At 45.4% G+C, this 26,906-nt stretch overlaps 1 protein-coding gene across 1 annotated transcript in view; it reads left to right on the top strand.

Moving 5' to 3' along the window:
• The window catches only part of LOC138577272 (solute carrier family 12 member 2-like), a 953,949-nt gene that overhangs the window by 456,024 nt on the left and 471,019 nt on the right, over positions 1–26,906 (top strand). The window contains exon 6 of the mRNA XM_069649614.1: positions 2,020–2,130. Within this exon, the coding sequence (XP_069505715.1) occupies positions 2,020–2,130 (111 nt within the window). The remainder of the gene's footprint in view (positions 1–2,019; positions 2,131–26,906) is intronic.

Genomic DNA, 26,906 nt, shown 5'->3' with positions numbered 1-26,906 from the left:
CTTACGGAGAACCCACAGCAAGAAGTGTCCAGACTGACATACCGCACTCACCGGTGAGGCCATAGACAGTGAGGCAGACAGATAAACCCCTAGGTTCTTCACCACCGTAGTGAGAAATACACCCAGCGAGGTAGACCAGAAGGAAGAGGACCAAGAGTCTGATGCAGACAAGGTTCCCACTAGCAGGACCTCCGTCTTATCCCTGTTCAGCTTGTGCCGACTGGTGCTCATCCAGTCACCCAAGGCTCATAGACAGTCACACGGGAGAGACGACACTCCATCCCGGTCAAGATCTAATCGCAGCAGGAGTTTTGTGTTGTCCGCATAAGAGTAACATCTAAAGCCATGGGAGCGATAAGAGCTACTAGGGAGCAGACGTTGAATAACATCAAGGACAAGGCACAGCCTTGGGGGACCCCACAAGAAATAGAATGAGAGGGAGAAAGAAAGGGAGGCAGAGACACAGACCGGCCACGACCGGTCAGGAATGAAGTGAACCAAGCCAGTATGGGACCAGAGATTGCAAGGGAGGTCAGGCGAGAGAGGAGGAGTGGGTGGTCAACAGTATCAAAAGCTGCTGATAGAACGAGCAAAATCAGGGCCCCAACCACAGCGCCATCAACATGCCTGGTGAGATCATGCATGTCTGATACTAGGACGCTGGGTCAAGCACCGCAGAAGACTCCAGAAAATTAGAAAGAATAGAAGCATCCAAAGATGGTTTCTTTAAAAAGGGGACCACAGTGGCCTGTTTCAATTCAGGAATAGATCCTAGGCTACAGGAAAGATTCACATCCTCGGTCTCCAAAGGAATGATTCTTTAGACTAGATAAAGGGACTGGTCAGATGGGGCTGGCGATTTAAGATGAGAAATGGCAGTCAAGCCAGCCTCGTCTGTAAACACCGGAAAGGAAACCCAGCTGGTGGTTACAGGCGGGCTGATGTCAATGACCTTTGCACTAGTACTAGGATGGGAAAATTCAATATTGTCACTAATGCTAGTGATTTTGGAATTAAATAAATTAGCTAAAGTGTCACAATGAGACTGAGATGGAAGAACAGTAGGAAGAAAGCGGGCAGCGGAAGAGAAAGATTTAACAACAGAAAAAAAGCTCCTTTGACTAATTAAATGCAGCTGCTCCAACGCTGTGTGTAAAAAAAAAAAAATACTACTTGGCTATTTTAATCAACAGGTGATACTTCCTAAATAGAGAGACAAGCATAGCTTTGTCAGAGTAGCTATAAAACGAGCACCATTTACGCTCAGCTTGGCGAACACTAAGCTTAGCTGCTTTCAATTCAACAGAGAACCAAGGATGGGAGGACTGACAGCGAACACTAGTAAGCTTAAGGTGGTACAAGCTGATCTGCAACATTCAACGATGTTTAAGACATAATAGAAACATCAATAGGGCTGTTATTGGGGCAGTTAGCCATAACACCAGATGCGAAATGAGGCACGTCCAAATTACGCCAGTTTCTCCTGATAATAATACGTTTGGCAGGAGACAACAGACGAGTCATAAGAGGCACCGAGAAGGAGACCAAAGAATGGTCTGTCCAGATGAGCGGAATAATGGGAACAACCACTACTCCTGGAATTGCTGCATACATGAAGTCAGTCTCTGCCGAGCATGCAGTAGTTGGTGGCCAACCAGTGGTGTACGGAGGAGCGACGGTTCAGGGATATGGGTCTGGAATGTGTTTGAGAGTGTGCATGTATGTTGTCAGCATTTGATGCTAGTTGTAGTTGGAGATCATGCCCCCTATACACGATGCACTATTGAAACAGAGAAAAGATACCATGTTCATACACATTTTGTGAATTGTAGCCCCCCCCCATATTAGCTACAGGTTTCTGTGATCCATGACTGTATCAAAATTGAAATGAAGGGTGCTGTACAACACAGTTAAATGGAATCAAAGCATTGAGAGCTACTCTTAAAATCTTGTTGTTTAATAGCACGTTCTTGCCAGAAGTAAACATTTAGCAATATCTTGTTTTTTGTTTTCCAACAGGAGAATGGTGTAATCATTGTAGACCGAATCAATGACATAAGAATCGTAGGAAGTCTGACTGTGGTGCTGCTATTGGGGATCTCTGTGGCTGGGATGGAGTGGGAAGCAAAGGTACGGTAGCACCGCGTGCAAGAGAGATTGTGCGCGTTTATAATGTGATGAAAGTGAGCACATTAATGTGATGAAGGTGAGCACATTGTCACATTGTAGAGGGAAATCACAAACACATGAGACATATTGAGAGGGATTGATGCTGCACTGTCAGTTGCCAAAATCTCTATGCTAAAAGGAAATGAATAGTAAAATGTGAAATTATTTTGGATATTCTTATTCAAAATAAACAGAATACTAACTGCTAGATTTATTATGTGTTCCGGAGCACCGATTCAAATGTATATCCCATTCTCTGAGCTTCACCTGGGTCCCAAAGTTAGGGCTGAGTACATTGTATTCACTCGTACGGAAATTGGGCCATTTTGATCCAAGATACACATAGCTAGCAAATTGCAAATAACCAGCCCCTCGCCTCAAATGTTACATGTGCAAAACAGTGCAATCAGGTCTAATTTATACAAAACAAAACAGTCTATTAAAAACCAGAAATGTTTTGAAAAATCAAATTGAGTCGCTTAAAAAAACCAGCAACTCTTTCGAAAATGATTCATTTCTTCTACTAAACAACCTGTTTGTGACAGAAGCAATTTAATTCTTGTTAAAAACATTGTTTTCTAAAAATGTAATTCTCCAATATCCCTTTCGGAGGTTACAAAGAGGAGACAGAATAAAACAGGTTTGCAGAAAGTATTAAAAATGCCTGCAAACCCATTTCATATAAATATGTATTAACGGTAGGTTATAAATAGCGCTGAGAACCCTAAATCATTGATCGACCTGTTGGCTTGGAGACTGACTGTATGTGCTCATTTCAAATTTGCTCTTTTTGTTCATGAGGAAGAAAAAGTTCTTGCCGGACGCATTACACCTCTTTATCATCTCCTGCTCTCATCTGGGGAACATCAACAGAACCCTAATTTTGCTCCCTCAACAGTCTACCCATACACCCCTATGGTCCAACTAGGGACCCCCCTTTCTGCCCTCCTCTTCCCCTATTGCCTAACGCCTTTACAACCACTGCGCCCTCTCCAGACACCCTCTCCCTCCTTGATCTCTGCTTCCAATCCTCCCTACCGCTCACAAAGCCTGTTGGCCAATTACATTTACCACATCTTCCTCGTCTGGCTAGATCTTAGGAAAGCTTACGTGCTTACCTATGCGCCACTGCAAAAGTGTTTTAACCCTACTTTCTTGCGCTCCATCTTTTTGAAAAGCGTCCTGGGGAGTATTTTGCAAGATAACTCCTTTTGGGAAAGGCAAAATGGGAATAGAAAGGTTCACAATAGAAGGCTTACACTATGAAAACGTATGGCTCTTTGAATTTGTGATATAGATTTAAGTGGTGGCCTAGATGTGAAGGTAGTGTGAAAAAAGGTGGGTATATCACTGTTTCTTAAGTGTGCGGATATTACTTCCCCTTTAACTGGATAGGGAGCTTGTTCATCCCCAACTATGTCCATCATCCCCACTCAGGACTTTTGAAATGCCTAGTCTGCAGGCTCTCACTCTCTCCTAAATCTTCCCTCCTTAGGGCCACCTTCTATCAGCCACCAGGGCAATCCACTCTCTTCCTCTCTGAATGGGCTGACCTGGCCTCCTCTCTACTCCCCTCCTCCTCTGAACTCCTCCTGTTGGGCGACCTCCACATCCACCTGGACTCTCCTGACTCCTCAAGACCTTTCAGTAATCTATGCAATTCCCTGTCCCTCTCTATCCTACCTTCTGGCTCCACACACATAGCAGAGCACACTTTGGATGCTCTCATCTCTACTGACATCCCTCTCTCTATCCCTCTCACTATCGCTCTCCCTTGGACGGACCACCCTCTTCTTTCTTCACACTTAAAGCTCTCCTCTACTCTTTCATCGGAACACCCGGCGCTACCACTCGGATTCAAAGTCACCAGACTCATGAAAAGAGTGACAGCGGCTCCCTTTGGTTCCGCCTACTCTCTGCCTCCTACTCCTGTGGCTGTCTCGCACCCTGACACAGCCCTCCCTAACTTCACTCTCTCTATCTACAACACCCTTGACATTCTTGCCCCTGACATGAGGGTCCGGCTGAATCCTTCCAAAAAGTGCAACTCTTGCTAAGGCTCTGATTTGGCTGCCCTTAAACGCAAGTCTAGGGCAGCTGAACGGCAATGGAATGCGTGAGGCGGACCCTCTGACAAACTGGCCTGCCACCTCCTTCAAAGGCAATATCGACTCTGCATCCGCACCAAGAAAAGAGTCTTTATTCAAGCCTGCATCTCTGTGGAATCAAACAAAACAGCCAAACCTTTCAAAGTCTATAAGGAACTGGCCAAACCTGCAGCAGCCTCCTTCTCTGTCACACCCACCCAGGACCTTTGCTCGGTCTTGGCTTCTCACCTCACCGCTAAAACCCATGACATCCTTTCCTCTCTCACATCCACACCACATCATACACCAACACCCCTGGCAACTCCCTTGGCCAATCCACCACTTCTCTTTTCTATCACTCCCATCACACCTGAGGAGGTTGCCAGACAAGTCCAGTCTATGAAGGCTTTGTCCGAACAGGTGGACCCCTGCCACTCCATAACCATTAAGGACAACATTGACTCTCTCACCCCAGCCTTGGCTGATCTATGCAATCTCTCTTTTGCCACAAGAGTTTTCCCAACTTCTCTTAAGCGCTTCCTAATGCACCCTCTGCTTAAGAAACCTCTGCCGACCCCTCGATTCCAGCAAACTACCGCCCCATCTCCATCACCCCTTTCCTGGGCAAACTCCTGGATAAATTTGCTATCTTTCAGTACACCCTCCACACTGAATCTGCTGGTTGCCTGCACGACCATCAGTCTGGCTTTAGAGCATCCAGAAGCATGGAAACTGCTTGCTAATCCTGACACTAACACTCGCTATGTCCTCATTCTTCTTGACCTCTCATCTGCCTTTGACATGGTAAACCACAGCATCCTGATCACATGTCTCTGTGACACCCTGGGAATCACTGGTCAGGCACTGGCATGGTTAACCTCCTTCCTGTCCGACCGGCCAACCCAGGTGGAACTTGGGTCCTTTCTCTCCACTATCAAACCTTCAACCTGCGGCGTCCCCCAGGGATTGAACCTTTTGCCCTGGTTCTTCAATGTTTACATGCCTGCCCTGGCACGTGAGTTTGCCAGTTTCACCTCTAATTTCCAGTGTTACGTGGATGACACGCAACTCTCCTTCAGGCTACCCTCATCGACCTCCCCGCTCATATTTGACTGTCCGCAATTCAGTCATGGTGTGCCGCAAACCCCTGCCTCAATGCCAGTAAGAATGAAATTGTTTGCATTGGGACTCCTACTCCTGCTTTCCCACTCACACTCTGGCCGGCCTTCCTTGGCCTGCGCCCAATCCACATGGGACGCAAAAATACTTGGGGTCATCTTGGACTCCACTCTCTCCTTCTCCACTCACATTTCGGACATCTCTAAAAAGTCCAACTACCAGCTGCACCTCCTCAGAGGTACTCTTCCTTTTCACACCTTCCCCTAGAGGTTCACTGTCTGCAGAGCCCTGGTTCTCTCAAGGCTTGATCAATGCAATAGCCTCTTTCTCAACCTCCCTGCCTCTGCTCTGCACCCTCTGCAACTCACCCAGAACAGAACTGCAAGACTTATCCTTGGCCTCAAGCCCAGGGACCACATCTCTCCGTCACTGAAATCCCTCCACTGGCTCCACATGGATGCAAGGATCAAGTTCGAAACTCTCTGCATTGTCCACAAGACTTTCTGGGGCTTGAGACCCACCTATCTTCAACGCCTTCCAAAATACTGTCCCTCTCAAGCCCTCCGCTCATCTACCTCCAACCTTATGCGAGTGAGCCGGTTCTCAAAGAGATTTGAAGGGAGATCTTTATCCTCGGCAGGGTCCTCCCTCTGGAATAGCCTCTGTGCCACCCTCTGTCTTGAGCCTGATCTCCTTAGGTTCCGGAAACTCCTTAAGACATTCCTCTTCTTCTCTTCCTTCTCGCTCCCTCTACCCTGCTAACCTCTCCGCTCTATCCCTTCTCTCATTCCTTTTCCACACAGCATGCCGACTGTCTGCCGGTAGAACCTCAGAGTCTCACAGGTCCCCGGCACCCTTGCCAGTCCTCCAGCACTTGCCTGAGGGCCTGCACTTGCTTTATTGCTACTACACCCAGTAAATTACCCGTTGAGAATGGCATCTCTCAGCACTTAGCCAGTCTCTGACCAACTGGGTGCATCCGAATTCCCCCCCGGCACTTGTCTTCCTCCCTCCCCTCTCCTGTAACGTCTGTGCACTTGGACGATCTGAACGTACCATGCCTGAAGATCGTCTATCTTTTTCCTCCCTGTCCCCCCTCCTGCATGGTGTTGCCTATATGCTCTTGGAAAAACTGAAGAATGGTTGTCAGACCTATTTGTTGTTATCTATATATATATTTAAATGTATAATTGTACTATGCACTTACTCTACCGAGGCAGACTGGTTATCGCTCGGAAACTCAAGGGATCTGAATGACTGTTGTTTTTCTCCTCTGGTCCCTCCCTCCTTGAGCGCTTTGAAACACTTGCCTTGTGTATAGTCGCTTTACAAATAAACATTGCCATAGCATACCATTACAAATCAATAGTGCTTGGATATCAAAACGTTTACCTCGGGCTGATATAATGTTGAATTTAGAAGGAAATGGGGAATACATTGTTAAGTTATAGTGGAGCGGTAAACAGAGGTGTATGATTTAAGGTTGTTTGGCAGCTTGCCACCTTGACATGTATGGGATTACATTCCCACATATTTCTGTGTGCACTGGTATCTGTGTGCACTAGAAGCCAGTGTTACACTGTGCAGTGAGTGTGGCATGGTTAAAAGGTAGGGCAGTGGCAACCATGCAGAGATTATTTTGAACAATCTGAAGTCTATTGACTGATTTATTTCTGTGTTGAACCCATGCACAAGGAATTACAATAATGAAGGTTTGCAGTATCTCTTGCTTTAGCTATAGGTCCCAGGTGAATGTATTTCTGCCACAAATGGAATTATATGTTTAAAATGCCTAATGTAACAACTCATTGAGCTTGTAACATGACATGTCTCACTTAGTCCAAAAGCACCTCTAGTTGAGTTTGATTGTGGAAAAATATAAGAGGAGTTGAAGGTGTGTTTTTTAATGTTGGCTACCAATGCTTGTGATCGAACTTGCAATTTCTAAGCTATTCAGGCTGAGCCATTTGTAATCCATACAGTTGTATATTGGTTCCAAAAGGGTGCACAGTTTGGTATTATCTTGAGGTTTGGTGGTGGCAAATTTAAAAAAGAAGCTGGGGTTTGTCAACATAGCAATGTAAGCCAATAGTCACAATTTGAAGTAAACCATGTAGGGGCTTATTGTAATTATGAAATAATTGGGGAGACAGCTATAATTCCTATGGGCCCCAATATGTCACTTGGAAATGATGATATTTTAGTCTTTTTCAATGCATACAGGTAAATCAGTCAGCCAAAAAGAAGGTACACCATTTTAAGTCTTTCTCTGACAACCTGGCCAATATGCTTTGGCCATCTAGAATGCTCAAGTGATTCAGGAGATTGAAGGCTGCCCAGGGGTCAAACATGGTCAGCAGTGTATCTTGGTGGCCATATCATCTCTACTGTCTAGCTTTGCTGTCTCAGTTTTGCAGTGAGATCTGAATCCAGATTGTCTATCCCCGAAACAGTTATTACTCTAGACAAAATTCCAAAATCTTTGTTAAAAAAGGGGGTGCTGGTATTTGGTCACAAATGCGAATGTATGTCAGAGGCAAGGAAATGCTCTTTAAACAGATGTGTAAGCAAAAAGCATTTTGATCAATGGGAAATTATCCTTGCATCAGTGAGCAAGTCTCAAAGGTTATTCAAAATGGTACAAATGTGTGTAAGCAGACCTTTATAATGAAGAATGGAGAAAGGATGGAAGGACATTCAATTATGAATCATAGATCATTCAGATTTCAACACAAACTCTGCCCTGATACTACTCAACCTATCCGCAGCCTTCGACACAGTCAGCCATGACATCCTCATCAAAAGACTAGAAGAAATAGGAATTACTGATCTAACCCCACACTAGATTAAATCATTCCTAACTGATAGAATGGAAACAGTCTGGGTGAAACCCTTCAAATCCACTCCATGAGTCACTGACTGTGCAGTACCACAAGGATCGTCCCTATCCCCACTACGTTTCAATATCTACCTGACTCCATTCATCAAGCTCATCAAAAGCACAGCCGTACCTGCTACAACTATGCAGACAACACACAAATCATCTATAAAAGACACACAAGTTGAGAAGAAAATGCTTGAAGACTGCTTGAAAGAGCTCTACGAATGGATAAACACAAACAGCCTCAAACTCAACCCATGCAAGACAGAAATTATGATTATCTCCAATAACCAGTAAAATAACCAGTAAATCCCATGGCCCAGCGAACTAGGAACAGCACATCAGACCATCGAAAACAGTCAAAAACCTTGGATTCCTAATGGACAATGCACTCACACTAGAACCACAACTAAACGCAATTATCAAGAAATGCTTCTTCCACCTACACATGATAAAACAGAATCCAACCCTTCCACTCTTTCACCCATAAAACACTGACCATCATCGCACTCATCATGTGCAGAATAGACTATGGCAGCAGCCTTTACCTACTGAAGAAAATGCAATGTATCTAAAATGCAGCGGCTAGATTACTCCTAAAACTATCACAAAGGGCCACATTACCCCAGTGCTAAAAATGCTACACTGGTTGCCAATCAAACAGTGAATTACATTCAAAATGATGTGCAATACGCACAAAGCAATTAATGGCAAAGGGGCAGAATTCCTACAAAACAAAATAACCATTTACCTACCGACACAAAATCTCAGATCAAGCAATGACACCTGCCTGGAACCAAAACCATACACAGGAAAAAAAACTTGGAGGATCATCATTCTCCCACCTGGCAGCCAAAACATGGAACACCCTTCTGAAAGAAATATGCAAAACATAGGATCACTGAGGATTCAGAAAATCACTTCAAACCTGGCTCTTCAGCTCACAACTGGACAGGGACGAGTAAAAAGACACCTCTGGAAATCAAACGGGCCACAATGAATGCACATTGAAGGAAGAAGGTGGCGAGGGAAAGAACCCTGGGCATGCCCGCTCCCAAAGCACCTCCAACGCTAGACTCCACCCAAGAATAGGCACTCTAGCCGCAGATGAGGGAGCACTAACCAAAAACGGACCCAGTTAGCAAAGAGCATCAACTAATCGGAGCGAGGGAACCAGCACTGTAAACCCAGGGAGAGGATGGAAGTCAACCCCTTACCTACCTACAAACATTCCTAATACCATACAGTTCCCGGCCCGGGGGGAGGCATTTAAATCTTTCCCACCCTCAGACCAGTAAACCGTTTCAATGAGAGGAAAACACTGGCGGAGAACGCTGTGAGGGAGTTGGTGAGCATCGAACATCCAAAAAGCAACAAGGTAAGAAAAGCCCCACTAACCCAACTGCTAAACATCAAATCTCCTCTAGACATCTCTCAAACGCTAAACAAACGCAACCATGCCCTTGCGCAGCAATCTGCACATAGTTCACTACATCGCAACAACAAAACAAACCACCCATCGTCTCCCTCATCAGCACATAGGAGTCTACCGATCCATGAACCACAACCATGCTCAGCGAGCGGTGCTAAACGGACTGAAGCTGCCAACATCACATTACAATCTTTTTCTTGCTCTACCTTTGTCCCACTATACCCCACTAACACACCTCACCCTCTTACATTTCAGAGCCGCAAGAGCACCAGGGGACCACTCCAGTGGTAATAGTGTGCGTTATAAATGTCCATTAATATTAACATTATTACTGAAGAACCTAAAACTGGTTTCTGCAATCAAAGAAAGAGAAGCGGGATAACTTCAAAAATTATGGTTTGATGTTGTCTCAATAGTAGACGTGTTGGAACTAAAAGCTTTTGTGACAGTATGAAGCCATTCATTAGTGATGGAATTTCTCAGTACAACTGGGGGCTTATGCTGATGAATGATTGAAAATATTTTTTCATTTGGTTGAAAACTGTTTTTATTGCATTTCAGTAGGGTGTTTTGTAGTGGCTGTAGTATACTGTTTTCGAAAGGCTATTCGTTTGTGCTATCATGCATGTTTGGATTGTAAGTGGAATGGAAGGGGGCTGAATGTTCTGTATTTTTTACTATACAGCTGCTCAGACTGATATGGACCTATGACAAGTTGTGATACATTTATGCAATTGGGTCTGTTGTCTCATGATGATTTTGTGCACACATGCACCTGTAAACATACGTGCTTGTTCCGTTTCCGTCCCCCATGACACTTTTTAGTCCTTTTCCAAACACTGGGACACGCCAATTTAGAATGTTGCCCTACAGTGCAATGCTTGGTATCAGGTTTAGGTTTGCCTACCGATACAATGCTGCAGCCGTGGTTTAGCATAGTTTTGACACGGTCACCATAGCAACCATTTTTATTTTTATTTTTAATCTTTCTAGTTTGATTACACCATAATTCCATGATCGACCCAGTGACCATCCATAATTGTTTATTAATCAATTTTGAGTCCCGCTGGGCCCCAGGGGCCTTTTGTTGAAACTGCTACGGTTTGGAGTGACGTTTTCAACATGGCCGCCTATATAAATACTCAAGCTCCTTCACAACGGCTTCAGCAACGCCACGCCGTTTGGATCATGAGTGACTCAGCGCTTTCTGCACAACTTTGCAGCTCCTCGCGCGGCCGACATATACCGCCCGAGCCTACCATTAATATGTATTTAACGCATGCGGATCGCGCCATGCACTGGGCATAAAAGTATAACCCTAGCAGCTAAGAACCTTACCTTTTTTCCAGGATATTCTCCTACGCAAGTTACAACCCAGAGTTGCAGCACCCGTTATGAGGTAAGCTGTCACACTCGCCAAAAAATGTTCTGTAAATATGCATTTTGCCGCCCTTGGGTTGGCCCGGGATGAGTAAATAGTTACAATTCCCCCTTGCTCCCCTTTTTCAGATAATTAGGAGCTCAACTTTTGGGACCCCTACTTGAGACGGCCTCCCACACGAGTGCCTGTGGTGAATCTCATCCATAGGTAATCTGTGTTTCTCCATGATACCTGTCCCACGGCACAGTTTGTTATCTACTAATTAGATAATTTTTCTCTTAGTACTCCCCTAAATATTCTAATTTTTTCCTTGTCCACAGCACTCCATGAACTACTCTCATACAGTCTTCCGTCCTGATGAAGGCCGTGTTAGATATGAGGCTCATTTAGCCCACATAGACGGCTGAAACACCTGGTATAGACGCAGCTTTTTTAAAAAAGAATCACAGTGTATTGTCACTATTCTCGGAATGAACGTTGTAATTTTTATTGTCGATGTCTTTGTAAAATGTTCAATAGTTCTACGTATGACACTGTCCATCAAGCCATGGCAGTGAAGGCTTTATTTTCAGCTCCAGTACACAAGAAAATGGATTAATCATTGTTCATGTTTTTGTTCTTGTGCATGATATCCTGTATGATTATGAGAAATTATGTGTCATTTTGAGTAGTGTATTTGGTATAATTATATATAAAAAAACAAGCAATTACCCTGTCTGGGTACTACATATTGAGTGTTGTGGATATTTTTTGGTCTATGACCATAGGAAAAAGCGGCAGTACCAAAGGGAATTCCCCTCGACCTATTCAATTGTTTTCTTGTTCTATGGAAAATGGTGGCACCATTGTTACCGCTGTGGAGTCTGGTGAACACTGGAACCCTTCCCTACATTCGCACCAGTGCCGACAAGAAACATTAAGGTTGCGAGCATACATAAAGGAAGGGACCTGCCTACGTCTCCTTGCATGATGAGCTCACACTATGTCTACTTTTGTGAATGGACTTGCCGGCTAGTAGGACAATTGAAGTCCTCCCTACCGAAAAAAATCTGGATTGAAAGTGGATTGCTACTGGATTTTCCCAAATCCTCTTTAAATCCTCTTTAACTGCAGAAACTCCCATTGTATTCAGTGGATTGCTTTTGGCTTCCTTTTGGCTTAATGCACCCTGAAATATGTTAATTAGCAATCCTCAGTGGAATGCAATCCCAAAACAATCCAAGCAATCCAATCCCCAAACAAACCATTAAAAATCCAAAAGCAATCCAATCCCCAAACAATCCTATAAAAATCCTAAAGCAATGCGATCCCTAAATAAATCCAAAAGCAATGGATTACTTCTGGCTTCCTAACATTACCTTCCACCGAATGGCCATTCTTTATCTGACGGTATTGTGATACCCGATGCCGCCATTTCACTGCTACAGCCTTAGCTAGCAACTTACCTCTGAGGCTGCATCAACTCGCCCTGATTGGCTCCCTGTCCTGCTAAGAGGCCAATCAGGACACAGTCAGGCTTGCATCTGTACTACCACTTGATAATTGTACTCGAGTTCATGTATTTCCACTTGATATCTATACCTAGCCACCCGCTGCATCACCATCTATCATTTATACCTATTGTATTTCCTTTAACAGTTGCACATGCATTATACTGCCTTTTGATAGCTGCATTTAGCCTGTTACTGCATTGCCATTTGATAGCTGAAGTGCCATTTGATAGCTGCATTTAGCCTGTTCCTGCACCACCCTCCGATAGCTCCTGAACCGCCACATATGCCCTCAATGTTATGTGAATAGCTAACCTCAGCCGGGATTTTACAGCTGCTCCGCTGGTACCCCTTCTGTCTGTATCTAGTGCACTAGCCTGCCTGTCTGTACGTCATGCCATTCAGCACACCGAGCTGTTAGCCCCTGTACTTGCACCCTGACTGACCCGAACAAAAATGTATTTTAGCAGTAGCGATGCCCCAAATCATCTGAGATATTATCTTGCAATTGTACCACGTACTTCCCTCAGTCTGCGCTGCTGCTCTCACTTACGTACTCATTCTGATGCTTTTATTCCGCCTGCATTACGATGCTCTTATTCTGCCTGCATTACTTATCTAGCCCATCTATTTGAAAATGCCTCTGAGTTGTGCTATTGTACGCCTTTATTAGCCTACTTTTACAACTGCCTTTTGTTGCACTCACACATAAATTTGTATGGAATGTACTCCTATCTGGTTTTGTACTTATTCTAGCCGTTTTCCTACAATTCGCCATACAATACTGCCCTCTGCACTTTATGATTGCAACTGCACGTAAGCTCTGGTGAATTTTGCCATCATGCACCAGTCCCCAACAGTCTCTCACTCCTTCAAGTCTCCTTTCCAAAGGTTATTTGCTCTAGCCTTGGTTAGCACACTATACTTTACCGTCCACCTAGTGCCCACATTCAAACACATCACGACTCTGTTACCACACACACGTTACCATAACACTACAACCATGCCTATGTCTACCCATAACACCAATCCATACCTAAACAACCCAGCCCTATGGCGCCAACATTTTGCATCTAAACCCATTCCTATCCAACCATGCTCACTTGCCATGAGAAATGCCAGACTCGGCACTAGACTCACTCACGCCTGCTACCACCATCTGACTTCCTTCCGCCAAAATAAACACCCACAACCTATCACCAGACTGCTTCCTCTCCACACACCCACTTCCAAACCCATTAACCCCATTGTGAACACTATGAAAGGGGCATTCATTAATGCTAGATCTCTCACAGCCCACGCCCTAGAGGTGGCGGACCTCATCCTAACTCATGACCTGGACTTTATAGCCGTCACGGAAACCTGGCTTCACTCAGACTCTGGACCTCTAATCTCACTAGCCATTCCAACAGGCTATAATATCATCAGACATGACCGCAATACTAGCCAATCTAAAGGTGGTGGCATTGCCATCATCCACAAAAACTCCCTCGAGTTGACGTAGAGTGACAGTCCTGCCCTGCTAGAGAGGACTGCACTCCTTTCCTACTTGCATTCACCTGTTCCCGAGTCTTTTCACCATTGTTGTGCTGGTGGGTGGACCCAAAGTACAAAAGAGCATTTGTGCCGCGGAGCGGCCGCGGAGTGGACGTAGAGTGACAGTCCTGGCAGGCCGGGCAGCCAGAGCCAGGGCCGCCATGGACTCCCCTTCTTGAAGACGACGACGGACGATGTCTTCGCAGTGCTTGCCTAAAAACGCTTACAACAGTCTCCACACCGACAAAAAAAATAATAACTTTGCAAGAGATAACCAATACAAAGCTGGACCAGCCACTACGCACAAAACCAAAAGGGAGACCTAAGGTCATTAAATTGCTTAACACACCACCACCAAAAACCATCTGCACTGACCACACAAACCTGGAGCCGTTGGCTGCTGCGGCGGGGCCTGGCAGAGAGGAGCCCGTGGACGCGGCGTCCATAGAGCGGGCGCCGGTGGCGTTGGTGGCCGGCGTCGATGCGCCTGCCCCAGGTTGGGCGCCCACTCGCCTGCCGGAGTCGCCTCCCGGAGGGGATTCGGTGCCGGCCAAGGTGGGTGAGGTGGCGAGGGGTCGGGTGCGTTCGCTGACGAGATGCGGCGACGACGTAGTCGGAGAGGCTCCCGTGGGAGGTCCTTTCCCGCCAAGCGCTCCTGGCTTTGACCGCAGCCTTCCACCTTCGGCTGCTCCCGAGCTGGCCCCTGGGGAGGGGGAGCGGGGAGTGGAGGAGGTGGTGGGCGAGCAGGTCCGTACGCTTCCTCCAGCAACAGCCCTGATCCTCGAGCTCCGAGAAAGAGGGGGGGGGGCGGCGAGATCCATGTGGAGACTGTGAGGGGGGTCGTGCCTGCCCAGCAAGTGTCTGCCTCTTTGATCGACACCCAGCGACCAGACTCTGCCCAGGAAGCGGATGAGGCCCCGCTCTTTGCAACTATCAGCAAAGTGCAGGCTCTGATCCATGCGGAGCCGAGTACAGGATCATTGTCATCTCCGGGGGATGTAAGCCAAGAAACAGATGAGATCCTGTTATCAAATAACAGAAAACGCCAAAGATCTGCACAGTTCCATAAAACCGGGAACGTTTCCAATAGAAATAGCACAAAAAAAACAACAAAGGGGCTGCAAACTAAAGGAAAAGGCCTAGCCCAGAAAAAAACGACAAACACAAACGGTAGTGCTATTAATTTGAGAGAATTTTTCAACCTCAGGCCATCCTTCACTAACGTTGGAAGGGCTGAACTAACTGACCTTGAAATCCTAGAAGCCCTGAATGACTGTTTGCCGGTCTTCAAACAAAGACGGATCGAGTACTTTACACCGCAGGTTCCAATTAATATGGGAAAGGCGGTTCGTGGTATAACTGAAATGACCAAAGAGCTGACGCCCCGCGTCGATAGCATTCTAAGCCCCCAAAAATTGACGCCTCAGAGGACAGTGCTACTTCCTGGGGAGCAAGAGCTGGCCGAGGGCCCACAGAGCCCTCACATAGTCCAAAAGATCGCGAATGGATCCTCGACTACGAAGGAAAACGATCATCCTCTACCCTCATCACTTGAGTTTAAAACCCAAGAAAAGAGTGGTGGACAAACGAAGGGCCAAGAGCCACTGTTGGCGAAAGGTGACAACCACGAAATTATAATTATAGACACTGCCAAAGAGCCCTTGGAAAACACGCAAATCAAGACGACGCAAAAGGGCAGTTTTCAGATAAATGGCACACCATCATGCAAACAAAAAACCAACTGTTCAATTCTCAATATCGATCAAGCGCTTTGTGACCACCCACTTGTGCATGAACCTTGTAGGAAACCGACAGAAGTCACCCAGCTACAACGCCCGTTTCAAATAGGTTCTTTGCCAGACTGGCACATCTCTTCGACAAAAGAGCTGCCACCGCTGCCAGTTGAACAGAATCTAAGTACTTCCACGCCACATAACCTGGATATGCCTGCAATAATGTCGACAGTGTCAATAGCTCTCTGTCCATTTATGAAGCTATACGAAGGTATAAGCGACACATGGATGGACGTGTGGTCTTTCAAAGCATCATTATTGACAAAATTGTCTTTCTTGGAAGCTTACATCATATCGCAGGAAAACATCAAAGTAAGCGAAGTACAAATGAGGGTTCTGGGCCCAGCGGGGACTGGGCCAGTCCAGGCCCTAAACAGTTCACTTTGCAAAGAAGTTGGCTCCCAAACTGCTCTCACGATAGATCTAACGGAGAGCACAACTGTGCTCTCGTCAGTACCAAAAGTTAACGCCAAAGGGGGGCAAACGTCGGCGAGGAGCGAAACCTGTCCAGCATTAGAGCCAGTATTCGTCCTATATAAAACGAACAAAGGGTCGTCTAAAGATAATGAAAAGCCAAAAAATAGACTAGGGGAAAAAACATTGTCGACGGCCCCAGCGTGATTAGCAAACAAAATCGAAGTCTTAAGTACAAACAAGTCACCAAGACAATAGAAGAATTTATGCAAGAGGATTTGATAAACTTGAGTACCTACTGCGACGACGAAGTTCTGCAGGAAAAAAGGAACGAAACAACAAGTAAAGACTTAGCGACAGTTGAGCCCCGAAACGCTGAAAACCAAAGCAAATTTAATAATAAAGAAGAAAACGTCCACAAATTTTACAAAAACAGAAGAACAGAGTGTAAGAAAAGAGTCATCAAACTCAACTCCTCGACACTCAGAAAACCTAAGCAAATACAACAAAGAAGGAAAAAAAGTTCATAGGATGGAGTATGGACACGAAAATACCAGAAATGGAAATCGAAAAGAGTCCATAAAGGATAAAAAAGATGGAAATGCAGCGAGTTCTTCGCGGAAGCAATATAAGAGGCGGGACAGATCGTCCCCCGGCTAGACAACACCAAAAAGACACAAAACATCGTCAAAGGCAAGGCCAACATACGACGGGCCTCCTAAATTCCATTATGTCTCAAAAACAGAAAAGTACAACAAAGCTCACGTTCAAAGAGAGACGACAAGATGGATTATGAAACTAGAACAGATTGAGGGCAATGACGACGTAATTACGCTAAATCGAGGGGGTGTACTCGCTTTGTTCAGCTACATTCCGTCATTAGCCCAAATAAGATCCGAAGACTTACTAATCGTGGACCCGAGTCATACACGGAAAAAGGCAGTGGCCCACCAGTACATTGCCTCAAAGAACATTAAAAGCCAACTGGAAAACGACTCTAACAAACTGCTCAAAATGGGATATGATCTAACGGAATCAACGAGAGAGATCATTTCAAGGGCCGGTGCAGTCCTGCCCCGGCTAAAGCCCGTTCTGAGCCAGAAACGAGACAAAGAGGCCATAAACCACCTGCGAGATCAAAGGGAGAAAGACAAGGACCTCTGCAAGGAAGCCAAAAATCGTAGTAGAACTGAAAATACTTGACCACGGAAACCTTTAGATCACGCATCGGAAGACTATCATGACAGGTCACCAGTGAGGAACAGAAAGTGTCGTGAAAGTGACCATATGTCTTCAAACAGACTTTCTACTAAAGTTCATCCTGACCAATTGAGGTCTAACCCTCGTGGACGAGACGCAAAACCAGCAAAGATGGTGATTGTTCCTAGCAAACCTCCGGCAAGAAAGCTGTGGGACTGGTTCCCGAAAATGCTGCAAAAACAACACAAAAGCTAGCAATCGCTTATCCCGGAGCAAGTCGACCAACAGCAACGCGGCAGAAAACCAGCTACAGGTGGCCTAAAACTTTGCTCCTGGAATACAAGAGGCCACGGACACCTTACGGCACCTAGTGATGTAAAACTATCAGAATTTGACGTCCTCTGTTTCCAGGAGACCTGGCTAATGGAGTAGCCTTCCCTTGACGGGTACAACATCTTTTTGGCCCCTGCAAAAAAGGGCTCGAAAGGGCGTCCGACATCAGGAATCTTGACTGCGAGCCGACATAACTGCGGCCTGTCTGAAGCAAAAGTTTTGAGAAGTAATCAATCTTTACTTATGATCAGTACAAAACTGGATGAGCATAAAACAAACGAAGGTAAAAATGTAAAATCGACATTAGTTATAATGAACATTTACTGGAACCCAGCGGTTGTCGATGCCAGAAATTTCCTGAAAATGATTGAACAAGCCATTGACTCGGCCACAGCTACGCATGCGGCATTACATCTATTGCTGTGCGGGGATATCAACGCTTCCTGTGATAAAAAAAATGAAAAAGAACACTCGGCGCAAAAAACTTCATCCACAGTCTCAAGAGGGAGGGCATGGTCAAAATTGATGGCATCCAGGAATCTACACAACATGAGCGAGGTCCTAGCCAAAGAAACTTTTCTCTCCACTTGGTAAAACGGCCCATGTAACGCAACAATGTCTCCGACAGCCTGGCGAGACTAACTACGGAATTTGGGGTGACAAGGGCCAGCAAAAGTGACCACAACTTGTTGCACGTTACCTGGAAGACAAATCAGATCCAAAACCCAAAGACATCAACTCAACTGGAAACAAACATCAGAGGAACAAAAATAAAATTGTCAGCGAATGCAATAATCGACCTCAAACGCAAGTGCTGTGCTCAAAACATCACTACTCAAGCAAAGGAGACAGACTATCTACCGCTCCTAGAGATCTACAAAAAGAAGAGGGGCCCCAAAAACAACGAAGAACCCAGGAAGCATGTGTACGACAAACTCTTGGTTGAAAAGAAGAGAGTCCTAAGAAAAGTGAAGAGGGAAGCCCTCGTTAGAGGCCTCACAAAAACAGACAAGACAGTCATAGAGGCCACCAGGGTGTACAGATCATGGCTCAAACAGCACCGGGCGAATTTGTTCCAGCAAGACGCCGAGGAAATCCAAACAGCAATACGAGGGAACAAAAGCCGAGAATTCTGGTCGCTAATAAACTCAGCTACACCACAAGAAAAATCAACTATAATTAACAACGTAGGAGAATCCGAATGGGTGAACTTATTTAAAACCCTCTTTGCCCTACCAGAAACAACTAGGGCTTCTAAGCAGAACTCCAAATCTGCACAATGGATTATCTTGGATAACATCGAAGACATAAGTTGTCAGATTAGGTCACTTAAGAACTCCAGAGCGCCCGGCCCTGATGGGATCACCAACGTGGATCTAAAGGCACATCCTGCAGAATGGACGGCTTTCCTGTGTGAAATTTTCCGGAGATGTGCCCTATCAAAATCAATCCCCCCATCATGGAAATCAGCGACGGTGGTGCCTATCTTCAAAAAAGGCAACAAAAGCGACCCGGCAAACTACCGTCCAATCGCCTTGCTGGATTGTATAGGCAAGGTGTTTGGGTCCCTCTTGCTAAAGGAATTTAAGGCGTGGGCTAAAACGGCGCCTTGCGAGGACCATTTACAATCAGGGCTCAAGAAAAATGTTGGTACATCTGCAAATATCTTGATAATGAACATCATGAAACATAAAGTCCTCGAGGGAGGCCCACGGATCTTCACTGTTTTCGTGGATCTTACTCAGGCCTTTGATCGTATAGACAGAGGCCTGTTATGGGACAAGTAAGAGGCATGGAACTGTACGCCTTCCATCTTAGAACCCATTAAAGCGCTATACTCGGAGACCAACATGAGGGTGCGCCTGGACCAACAGGGTCTCTTATCCGCCCTGATTCCAACGAAAAGGGGTGTCAAACAAGGTTGCCCTTTGGCTCCGGCGCTGTTCTTGGCATTCCTGGGAGACATTAAGATATCGGAAGAAATGGTGCGCAGTTTCGCCCCTAAAATTGGGAAAGTGCACGTGGGAAGGCTCCTGTATGCAGATGACGTTATACTCCTTGATTATACACCAATTGGACTGCAACGTCAGTTGAGCAACCTCCAGTAGTACATGGAAAGAAACAACCTGGAGATAAACGACAAAAAAACCACAAACTAATGTCTCTGTCCAACAACACTAAAACCACTGGAAAGACGAATCTAGTCCTGAATAAAAACCAGATCGAAAACGTGACAGAATTTAAGTATCTGGGCGTCATTTTGGACAATTCCAAAAAAGAGACTGGTATGCAAAATCTCCTAAAAGAAAAAACTAGAAAACTTATAGCACAAGCAAAAGCTATTGATAGGAAATTTGGTCGATTTTCCTTGATCCCGGTGATCAACTTTTATAAAATGAAGGTGGTCCCAACTTTAGCATATGGAGCAGATGCGTTGCCTAACATTTCCACATCCATCTGGTCTACCCTGGAGGCAATGTTCTGGCGGTCTATCTTGGGGCTTCCAAAATGCGTGCCTATAGCGTGCATAAGACAAGAACTCAGTCTCCTTTCCCTCGAGGGATCAGTAAGATGCAATTCCATAATGCTCTTCTGTAAATGTCAAACGGCGGACAATCCTTCTGTCTACTACTTGATTCTTCAAGAAATAAATGAACAAAAATGTCAGATGCTAAATGGCTGGTCAGACCGAATCAAGAAATCCTTCAAGAAGTTTCACTCGATATGGAGACTCTTAACACCAATCCAGTAAAAGTACTGACCAGAGTGAAGGAACTCGATTGGATCAAAACAATTGAGAAAGCGGCTTCAAACAAGCTAACGAGTCACCTGCCGGTGAATATTCGCAAACTAAACGAGCTACAACCATTCATCAAGCAGTTCCCGTCCAAGCAAGCAAGGTCTCTGTTACTAAGAGCTAAACTGAACTTGCTATATACAAATGAGATCTTATTCATACGGGAGCTCGCGACTACAAACTCCTGCAGATTTTGTGGCCCAACAGAAGAAATAGAAACCATCCGTCATTTGCTGCTTTCTTGTCCTGAAACCTTGAAGTTAAGATCCTTATACCTGAGACACATCTTCTCGGACTACGTGCTGCAGGACGAAGCACTTTGTTGGTCAAGGCTAATAGTGGGCGACAAGACCCCATGGCTGTTAGCATCCTATAACATCTTACGCAACTTACAGGAAATCCTGCAGGCTTCAGCAAATGTAGTGGTGTTCGGCTCTCCACAAACGTCTTCTCCACATTAAAATAAAAGTGTCTTCGCTGACAGTTTCACAGAGACTCAGGACACGAAGTCAGAAAAACAGTATCAAGTGGTAACGGAAAATCATTTCTTCTTTTGTAAAAATCTTACGGATTAAAAACAAAAATAAAAAAATATAAAAAAAACAAAAAAAAAAAACTCCCTCAACTTCCGCCTCTCCACTGTTCATCAAATCTATGGAAGCCCTAACAGCCAAATTCGCCCTTACCCCCAACCACACCATCTCACTCCACCTACTCTACAGGCCCCCAGGGCCACTATCCACTTTCGCTGAAGACCTATCCAACATTCTGGCAGACAACACTAAAACCAACTCCCAAATTATTGTACTAGGTGACTTTAACCTGGGACTCGCTGACCCCAATGACACGGCTGCCCTGACGATTGACAACCTGCTTACTAGCTCAGGCTTTACTCAGCATATCAACACCTCCACACTCTCCAAAGGTAGAATCATTGATTGGATTGCTGGCCTCAAATGCGGAATCAATGTGGCAGCTAACCAACCTTGTGTCTGGACCGACCACCACTTAATTACCGTCAACATCCCTGCCAAGACCATCAGCTCCACTCCAGACGTTACACCTGCTATTCTCACATGAAATAAGTGCAACATAACTTGTGACAAACTCCTCCCTCTCATCCTTCCAGTCCTGAATGAACAAGCGATATTATGCATGGACCCTACTGTCCTGGTTGACATCTTCAACCATACTATGCTCAAAGCCCTTGACCTCATTGCCCTATCTAAACTGAGAAAACCTAAACCACGAGCTCATCTCAACTCCTGGTTTACACCCCAACTAAGAATTCTTCGTAAAGAAAAACAAATTGCCGAATCACATTGGAAGAGTAACCCTACAGAAGTTAATAAATCTAGTATCATTCTAGCTACGTTAAATTATAAGGACGCTATACTCCAGGCGAAAGAAGACACAACAAACGCATTGAGCAAGCTAAATCTAATACTAAAGAACTTTTCAGAATCTTGAAAGAATTGGAAACCCCTGTCACTGCACCTGACACTTCCATCAAAGATAGCACATGGTGCACTAATATCCAAAACGCTCTCCCTGGTAAGATAGCCACTCTCCAAGTCAAAATTAACGATAAACAAGCTAATCTTCAGTCCAACCTGCAACCCAACTTTCTCCCAACTATAAACAACCCTATCCCAGATTCATTGACTCCTTTCAGCTTCTCACCCCTATCTATCACTGAAGTGGAAAATATTAATAGCCTTAAACCTTCTAACTGCCAAGGGGACCTCTCCCCAGCACCCATCATCAAGGAAGCGGCCCACAAGCTAGCTCCATTCATCACCACTCTCATCAATTCCTCCTTTAGCACAGGGACTGTACCGGACAATTTGAAGGATGCCTGGGTTATCCCGCTCCTAAAAAAAACAACCTTGGATGCCAGTATACCTACGAACTACAGGCCCATCACCACGGTGCCATTCTTACTAAAAATCCTTGACCGAGCTGTATACCTACAGATTCAAGACTATCTTGAATCCAATAAACTCCTGGGTCCAAAGCAATCTGGGTTTCGGCCCCATCACAGAACTGAAACTGCCCTTATCAACCTCAAAACACAGATCGAAGATTTAAGAGACAAGGGTAAACTTGCTCTACTACTTCTTCTCGATCTCTCAGCAGCTTTTGATCTCGTCAGTCATCAAATTCTGTGTCGGCACCTTAAATTAGTCGCCCATTTTTCTGATAAAGCCACAGCGTTCATCAGTTCATTCCTGGACAACAGATTGATGCGTCTCTTCTCTCCCCTAGCAGCAGCATCGCCGGCACCCGTCACCTGCGAGGTACCACAAGGTTCTTGTGTCTCTCCCACGTTGTACAACGTGTTCACAAAACCTCTATTTGATATTTTGAACTATCTGGGTGTCACATATACTAATTATGCTGACGTTTCCCAGATACTCATCCCAATCTCAGGAGACTACGTCGTCGAATCTCTCTCTGTGAATGCCATCTACCAAGTCATCCAAGCCTGGATGGTGCAACACAGACTCTGTCTGAATGACGAGAAGACAGAGCTCCTCATTCTCGGCTCTCCTCAAAAACTATCCAAACGGGCCCCTGAGTTCAATTCCTTCATCATTGATGGTAACACTATCAAGTCCTCTAAGGACACTAAAATGTTATGGATTTACCTTGACTCTTCTTTATCCTTGGCCAGACAAACAAATGCAGTATCCTCTGCAGCAGCATACACCTGCAAGCTCATTACAGCTAGCTGCCCTTTCCTATCACCAGCCAACTGTGTCACACTTGCCAGGACTCTCGTGCTGTCAAAAATTGACTACTGTAATGCCCTCTATTTGGGCACCAACGGATGTAAGTTAAACAAGTTACAAATCATCCAAAACAATGCTATTATAGCAGCTCTCAACATCCCTATGAACCAACACATCTCAGACACCAGACGTAACTTACGCTGGCGCTCCGTCCCTCAACGAATTACACTGAAAACACTTGCTCTCACTCATAAATGCTTATCCAATCAAGCACCCTCCTACCTAGCCAACAGATTCACCCTCCACAACCCCAACAGACCTTGCAGAACTGCTCAGACTAACTGCCTCTCTATACCACGCTTCAACCTTCAAAGATCTGGCAGAGCCAGCTTCCCAGTAATGGCGGCGAAACTCTGGAATTCGCTTCCCAACTTGCTAAGATCTGAACCTTCCTTCCACAGATTAAAAACCATGGCCAAAGCCTGGCTAACCACCCAAGACCCATCACCTACTAGCCAACCACCCCCCATGCGCTAGCCACCTGCCGCACCTCCTGTACATAGGCCATGACCTTCTGCTCACCCGTAACTGCATTATGTATATATGCTTATAAATGTACCTGTAATTTTAAACTGTAATTTAAAATGTAATTGTATTGCTCTGTCTGCCTTATCATGTTATAACTAAAATACGTGCCCGGATGCCCTCGGGCCTGGTGCGCTCTATAAATAAAATAAATACAAATACAAATACAAATTTTGGCTTAATGCACCCAAAATATGTTATTTAGAAATCCTTCCTCGTAGAAATCCAAAAGCAATGCTAGGCTCTCAAAAGCAATGCAAGTCACATAATACTTTATAAATCAAAAAAACAAAGCAATCCCCAAAATATCCTTTAACAATATAGGCATTGTTTCGGTTTATGAGCTGGAAATAGATTTAGGAGTTTTACAAAAATAATGTTTACTATAATCCTGAAACTAAATGCTTAAAAACACATTTGGTGCACCTTGTTGAATTGGGCTTTAAGAGCGTCACTGAGGCTTAATTGCTGCCCATTTCAGAGAGTTGCATTTTGAATTGCTTTTAGAACAATAGTGATGACTTATTAGGTCACAGTCATTTAGGTAAAATGGCCATGAAAGTCAAGACCATGTAATGTCATATTAACTATTTTTAAAAAGAAGCAACACATTTTTTTCCCCCACTATATTTATTAAAAAAGAGGCAGAGGTTCAATTGGACACTGTACATATCACAACACACGACTGTAGCAATCCCAAAACCCCCCTCTGTTTTGCATACCAAGTAACTTTGGGTCTCACCCTAAGTTACCAGGGGAATCCAGACGTGGACCCCTTGCTCACTGCTCTTAGAGAGGCACAACTTCACCTCACTGATGATGCCCAACTAGGCTGGAACATCTGTATGGATGCTGTGGTACTCTTGTTCAGTGGAGTATTGCCTAGCATTTCGGTGCTGGACTGTCCCTAGGCAGGACAAAGACTGATATGCTGGGAAATGTCTTCTCTGTGAAAAGAACAGTGAGCTAATGACATGGTTGAGACTCTCCCAGGGGCCATCCACCCAAGAACAAGTCAATGGGCTGTGTTTGTGCTGGTAGAGAGTTTCCTAGACCCCCCTCTGTTTTGCAGTTCATTAAACACCCTTGAACTGTGATCACTTGTGTCTGTCTTTACTGTTGCCACCATGAGTTCCTTGCAATAGACTCCCCTTTGTTCTGTTTAGTTGTGTGCAACATATGGTGCTCGTAGTCCACATTGGTGTGCTGCGTAATATATTCAGTCAGGCCATCCCTGAGACCTGTGTACGAGTATGTGGTGCCAGCTGGGATTTCATCCACGATATCCCTCATATTTGTCCCTATCGCCGGCGACATCAGGCTATGCTTCTTGTCCTCATCCAATGGGCCTATGGCTCGTGTGTACACATCAAAGTCTCTAACCCACATTTTCCATCGTGGCTCCAGGGTGCTGGTCTCCATAGTGTCAAAATGGGCGGGCAATTGCATGGCCAAATTGTCTTGTAGTCTAGATGGTAGGGCTCCCTGCGGCGTGGGCGGTGGTGTTGCAGGTGCTGCAATATGGTCTTGGTCGGACACTGTGTGGTTGCAGATTGTCCCCATTTAGCCGGCAATATTCGGACTTGCTTTCCTGTGGCAGTTGCTCTGCTGAAAATGTCCAGGTCGTGAGACTGCTGAGAACAATTATGGTGAAGACTGCGATTGTGCCGGTTTGTATTTGTGCTGTGCACTGGTGGTCTATTGAGGTCAACCTGCAATGAAAAGCATGATGTGACCCATGCACTTTCTACTTCATTAACTGTGCCAATCTTTAGCAACTTGGAGAAGTCGGGGAGGGGGGAAGATCGGGGGTGGAGACTGGTTCCTTCACCCCCTCACTCACAGCATGTGGTGTTCATTCACTTAGCAGGGATACTATCGGCCTTCGAATGATCAAAGGGACAATAGGCTGTGTGGTTCATGTGCTTTCCTCCTCTCTCACTGCTGGGCCTGCTTCTCTAGGCCTCTCTACCATTATATCAGTCCATGCTGAATGACATTATGCTCCCCAGCCTTTGTGCACTCCAGCGCAGCCTATTGCAATAAACTGCTCACTGCAATGTTGGAAAGGCCTCCCCAACATTTGCATTCAGCGCGCCTCCTCTGGCGCATTTGTAACACGCCACCTGCAGTGCTCGCACTCGCAGGTACGACACTAAACCTCTTGTCGCCAGTGTCGGGTACTTATATTATGGTATACTCAGACTCCCACACAGCGTCATACATATCTAATAAGGCGTGGACACCTGGCTTCTTTAATTTTTCGTCCCCAAACTGTAACTGAAACTTTTCTCCTCCCCTTCAACGACACCCCTGCTCCGTGTGCCTTCTGGCGCTCTTCCTTGTCAGCTGATCATGCACGTGATCAGAAGTACATTACAATCAGGATTCCATAATTGTGGAGGCCATCCTTCTTAGAAATACGTGACCTTTTCCGAATCCTCTATTAAATGATACAGATAAAGAAGGAACAGCAGGTCTTTCTAAAAGGAGAAGGGAAAGAGAACCAATATTTTTCCCCAGCAAAGATACAATGGGCATCGAAATAGATATCAGTTCCACTGAGCAACATGGAAACGAAAGGGACGAGGAGGAGCATGTTAGGGGCTCCAGACAAAATGAATTGTGTAAAACGTATCTTTATAGAGGAATAATCATTGGCTAGTCACGCTTGTTGCCCAAAACTGTACAACAACATCCCCCAGAAAGATGCATTGAGTATCATCTTTCAGAACTGGAAAAATGGATGAGACACAATGGGCCTCATTGTGAGTCCAGCGGTAGCCGTGCCGGTAAAAACGGCACGGCTTCCGCCAGAGTCATTTTTTTTCGCCGGCAATGGGGACCTACCGGGGCACAATCCACATTCCCACTGTATGCAACAGCGCCGGTGCATCCGTCAAGGTCTGCGAGCGGGTGCCATTCCGCCCGCCAGGTCTGACCTGGCGGGCGGA

Source organism: Ambystoma mexicanum, chromosome 1p (genome assembly GCF_040938575.1).
Source record: "Ambystoma mexicanum isolate Mex_15411 chromosome 1p, UKY_AmexF1_1, whole genome shotgun sequence".
In the NCBI taxonomy this organism is placed as follows: Eukaryota; Metazoa; Chordata; class Amphibia; order Caudata; family Ambystomatidae; genus Ambystoma; species Ambystoma mexicanum.
The sequence above is the reverse complement of the archived record's forward strand: the minus strand, read 5'-3'. Positions and strand labels throughout refer to the sequence as shown.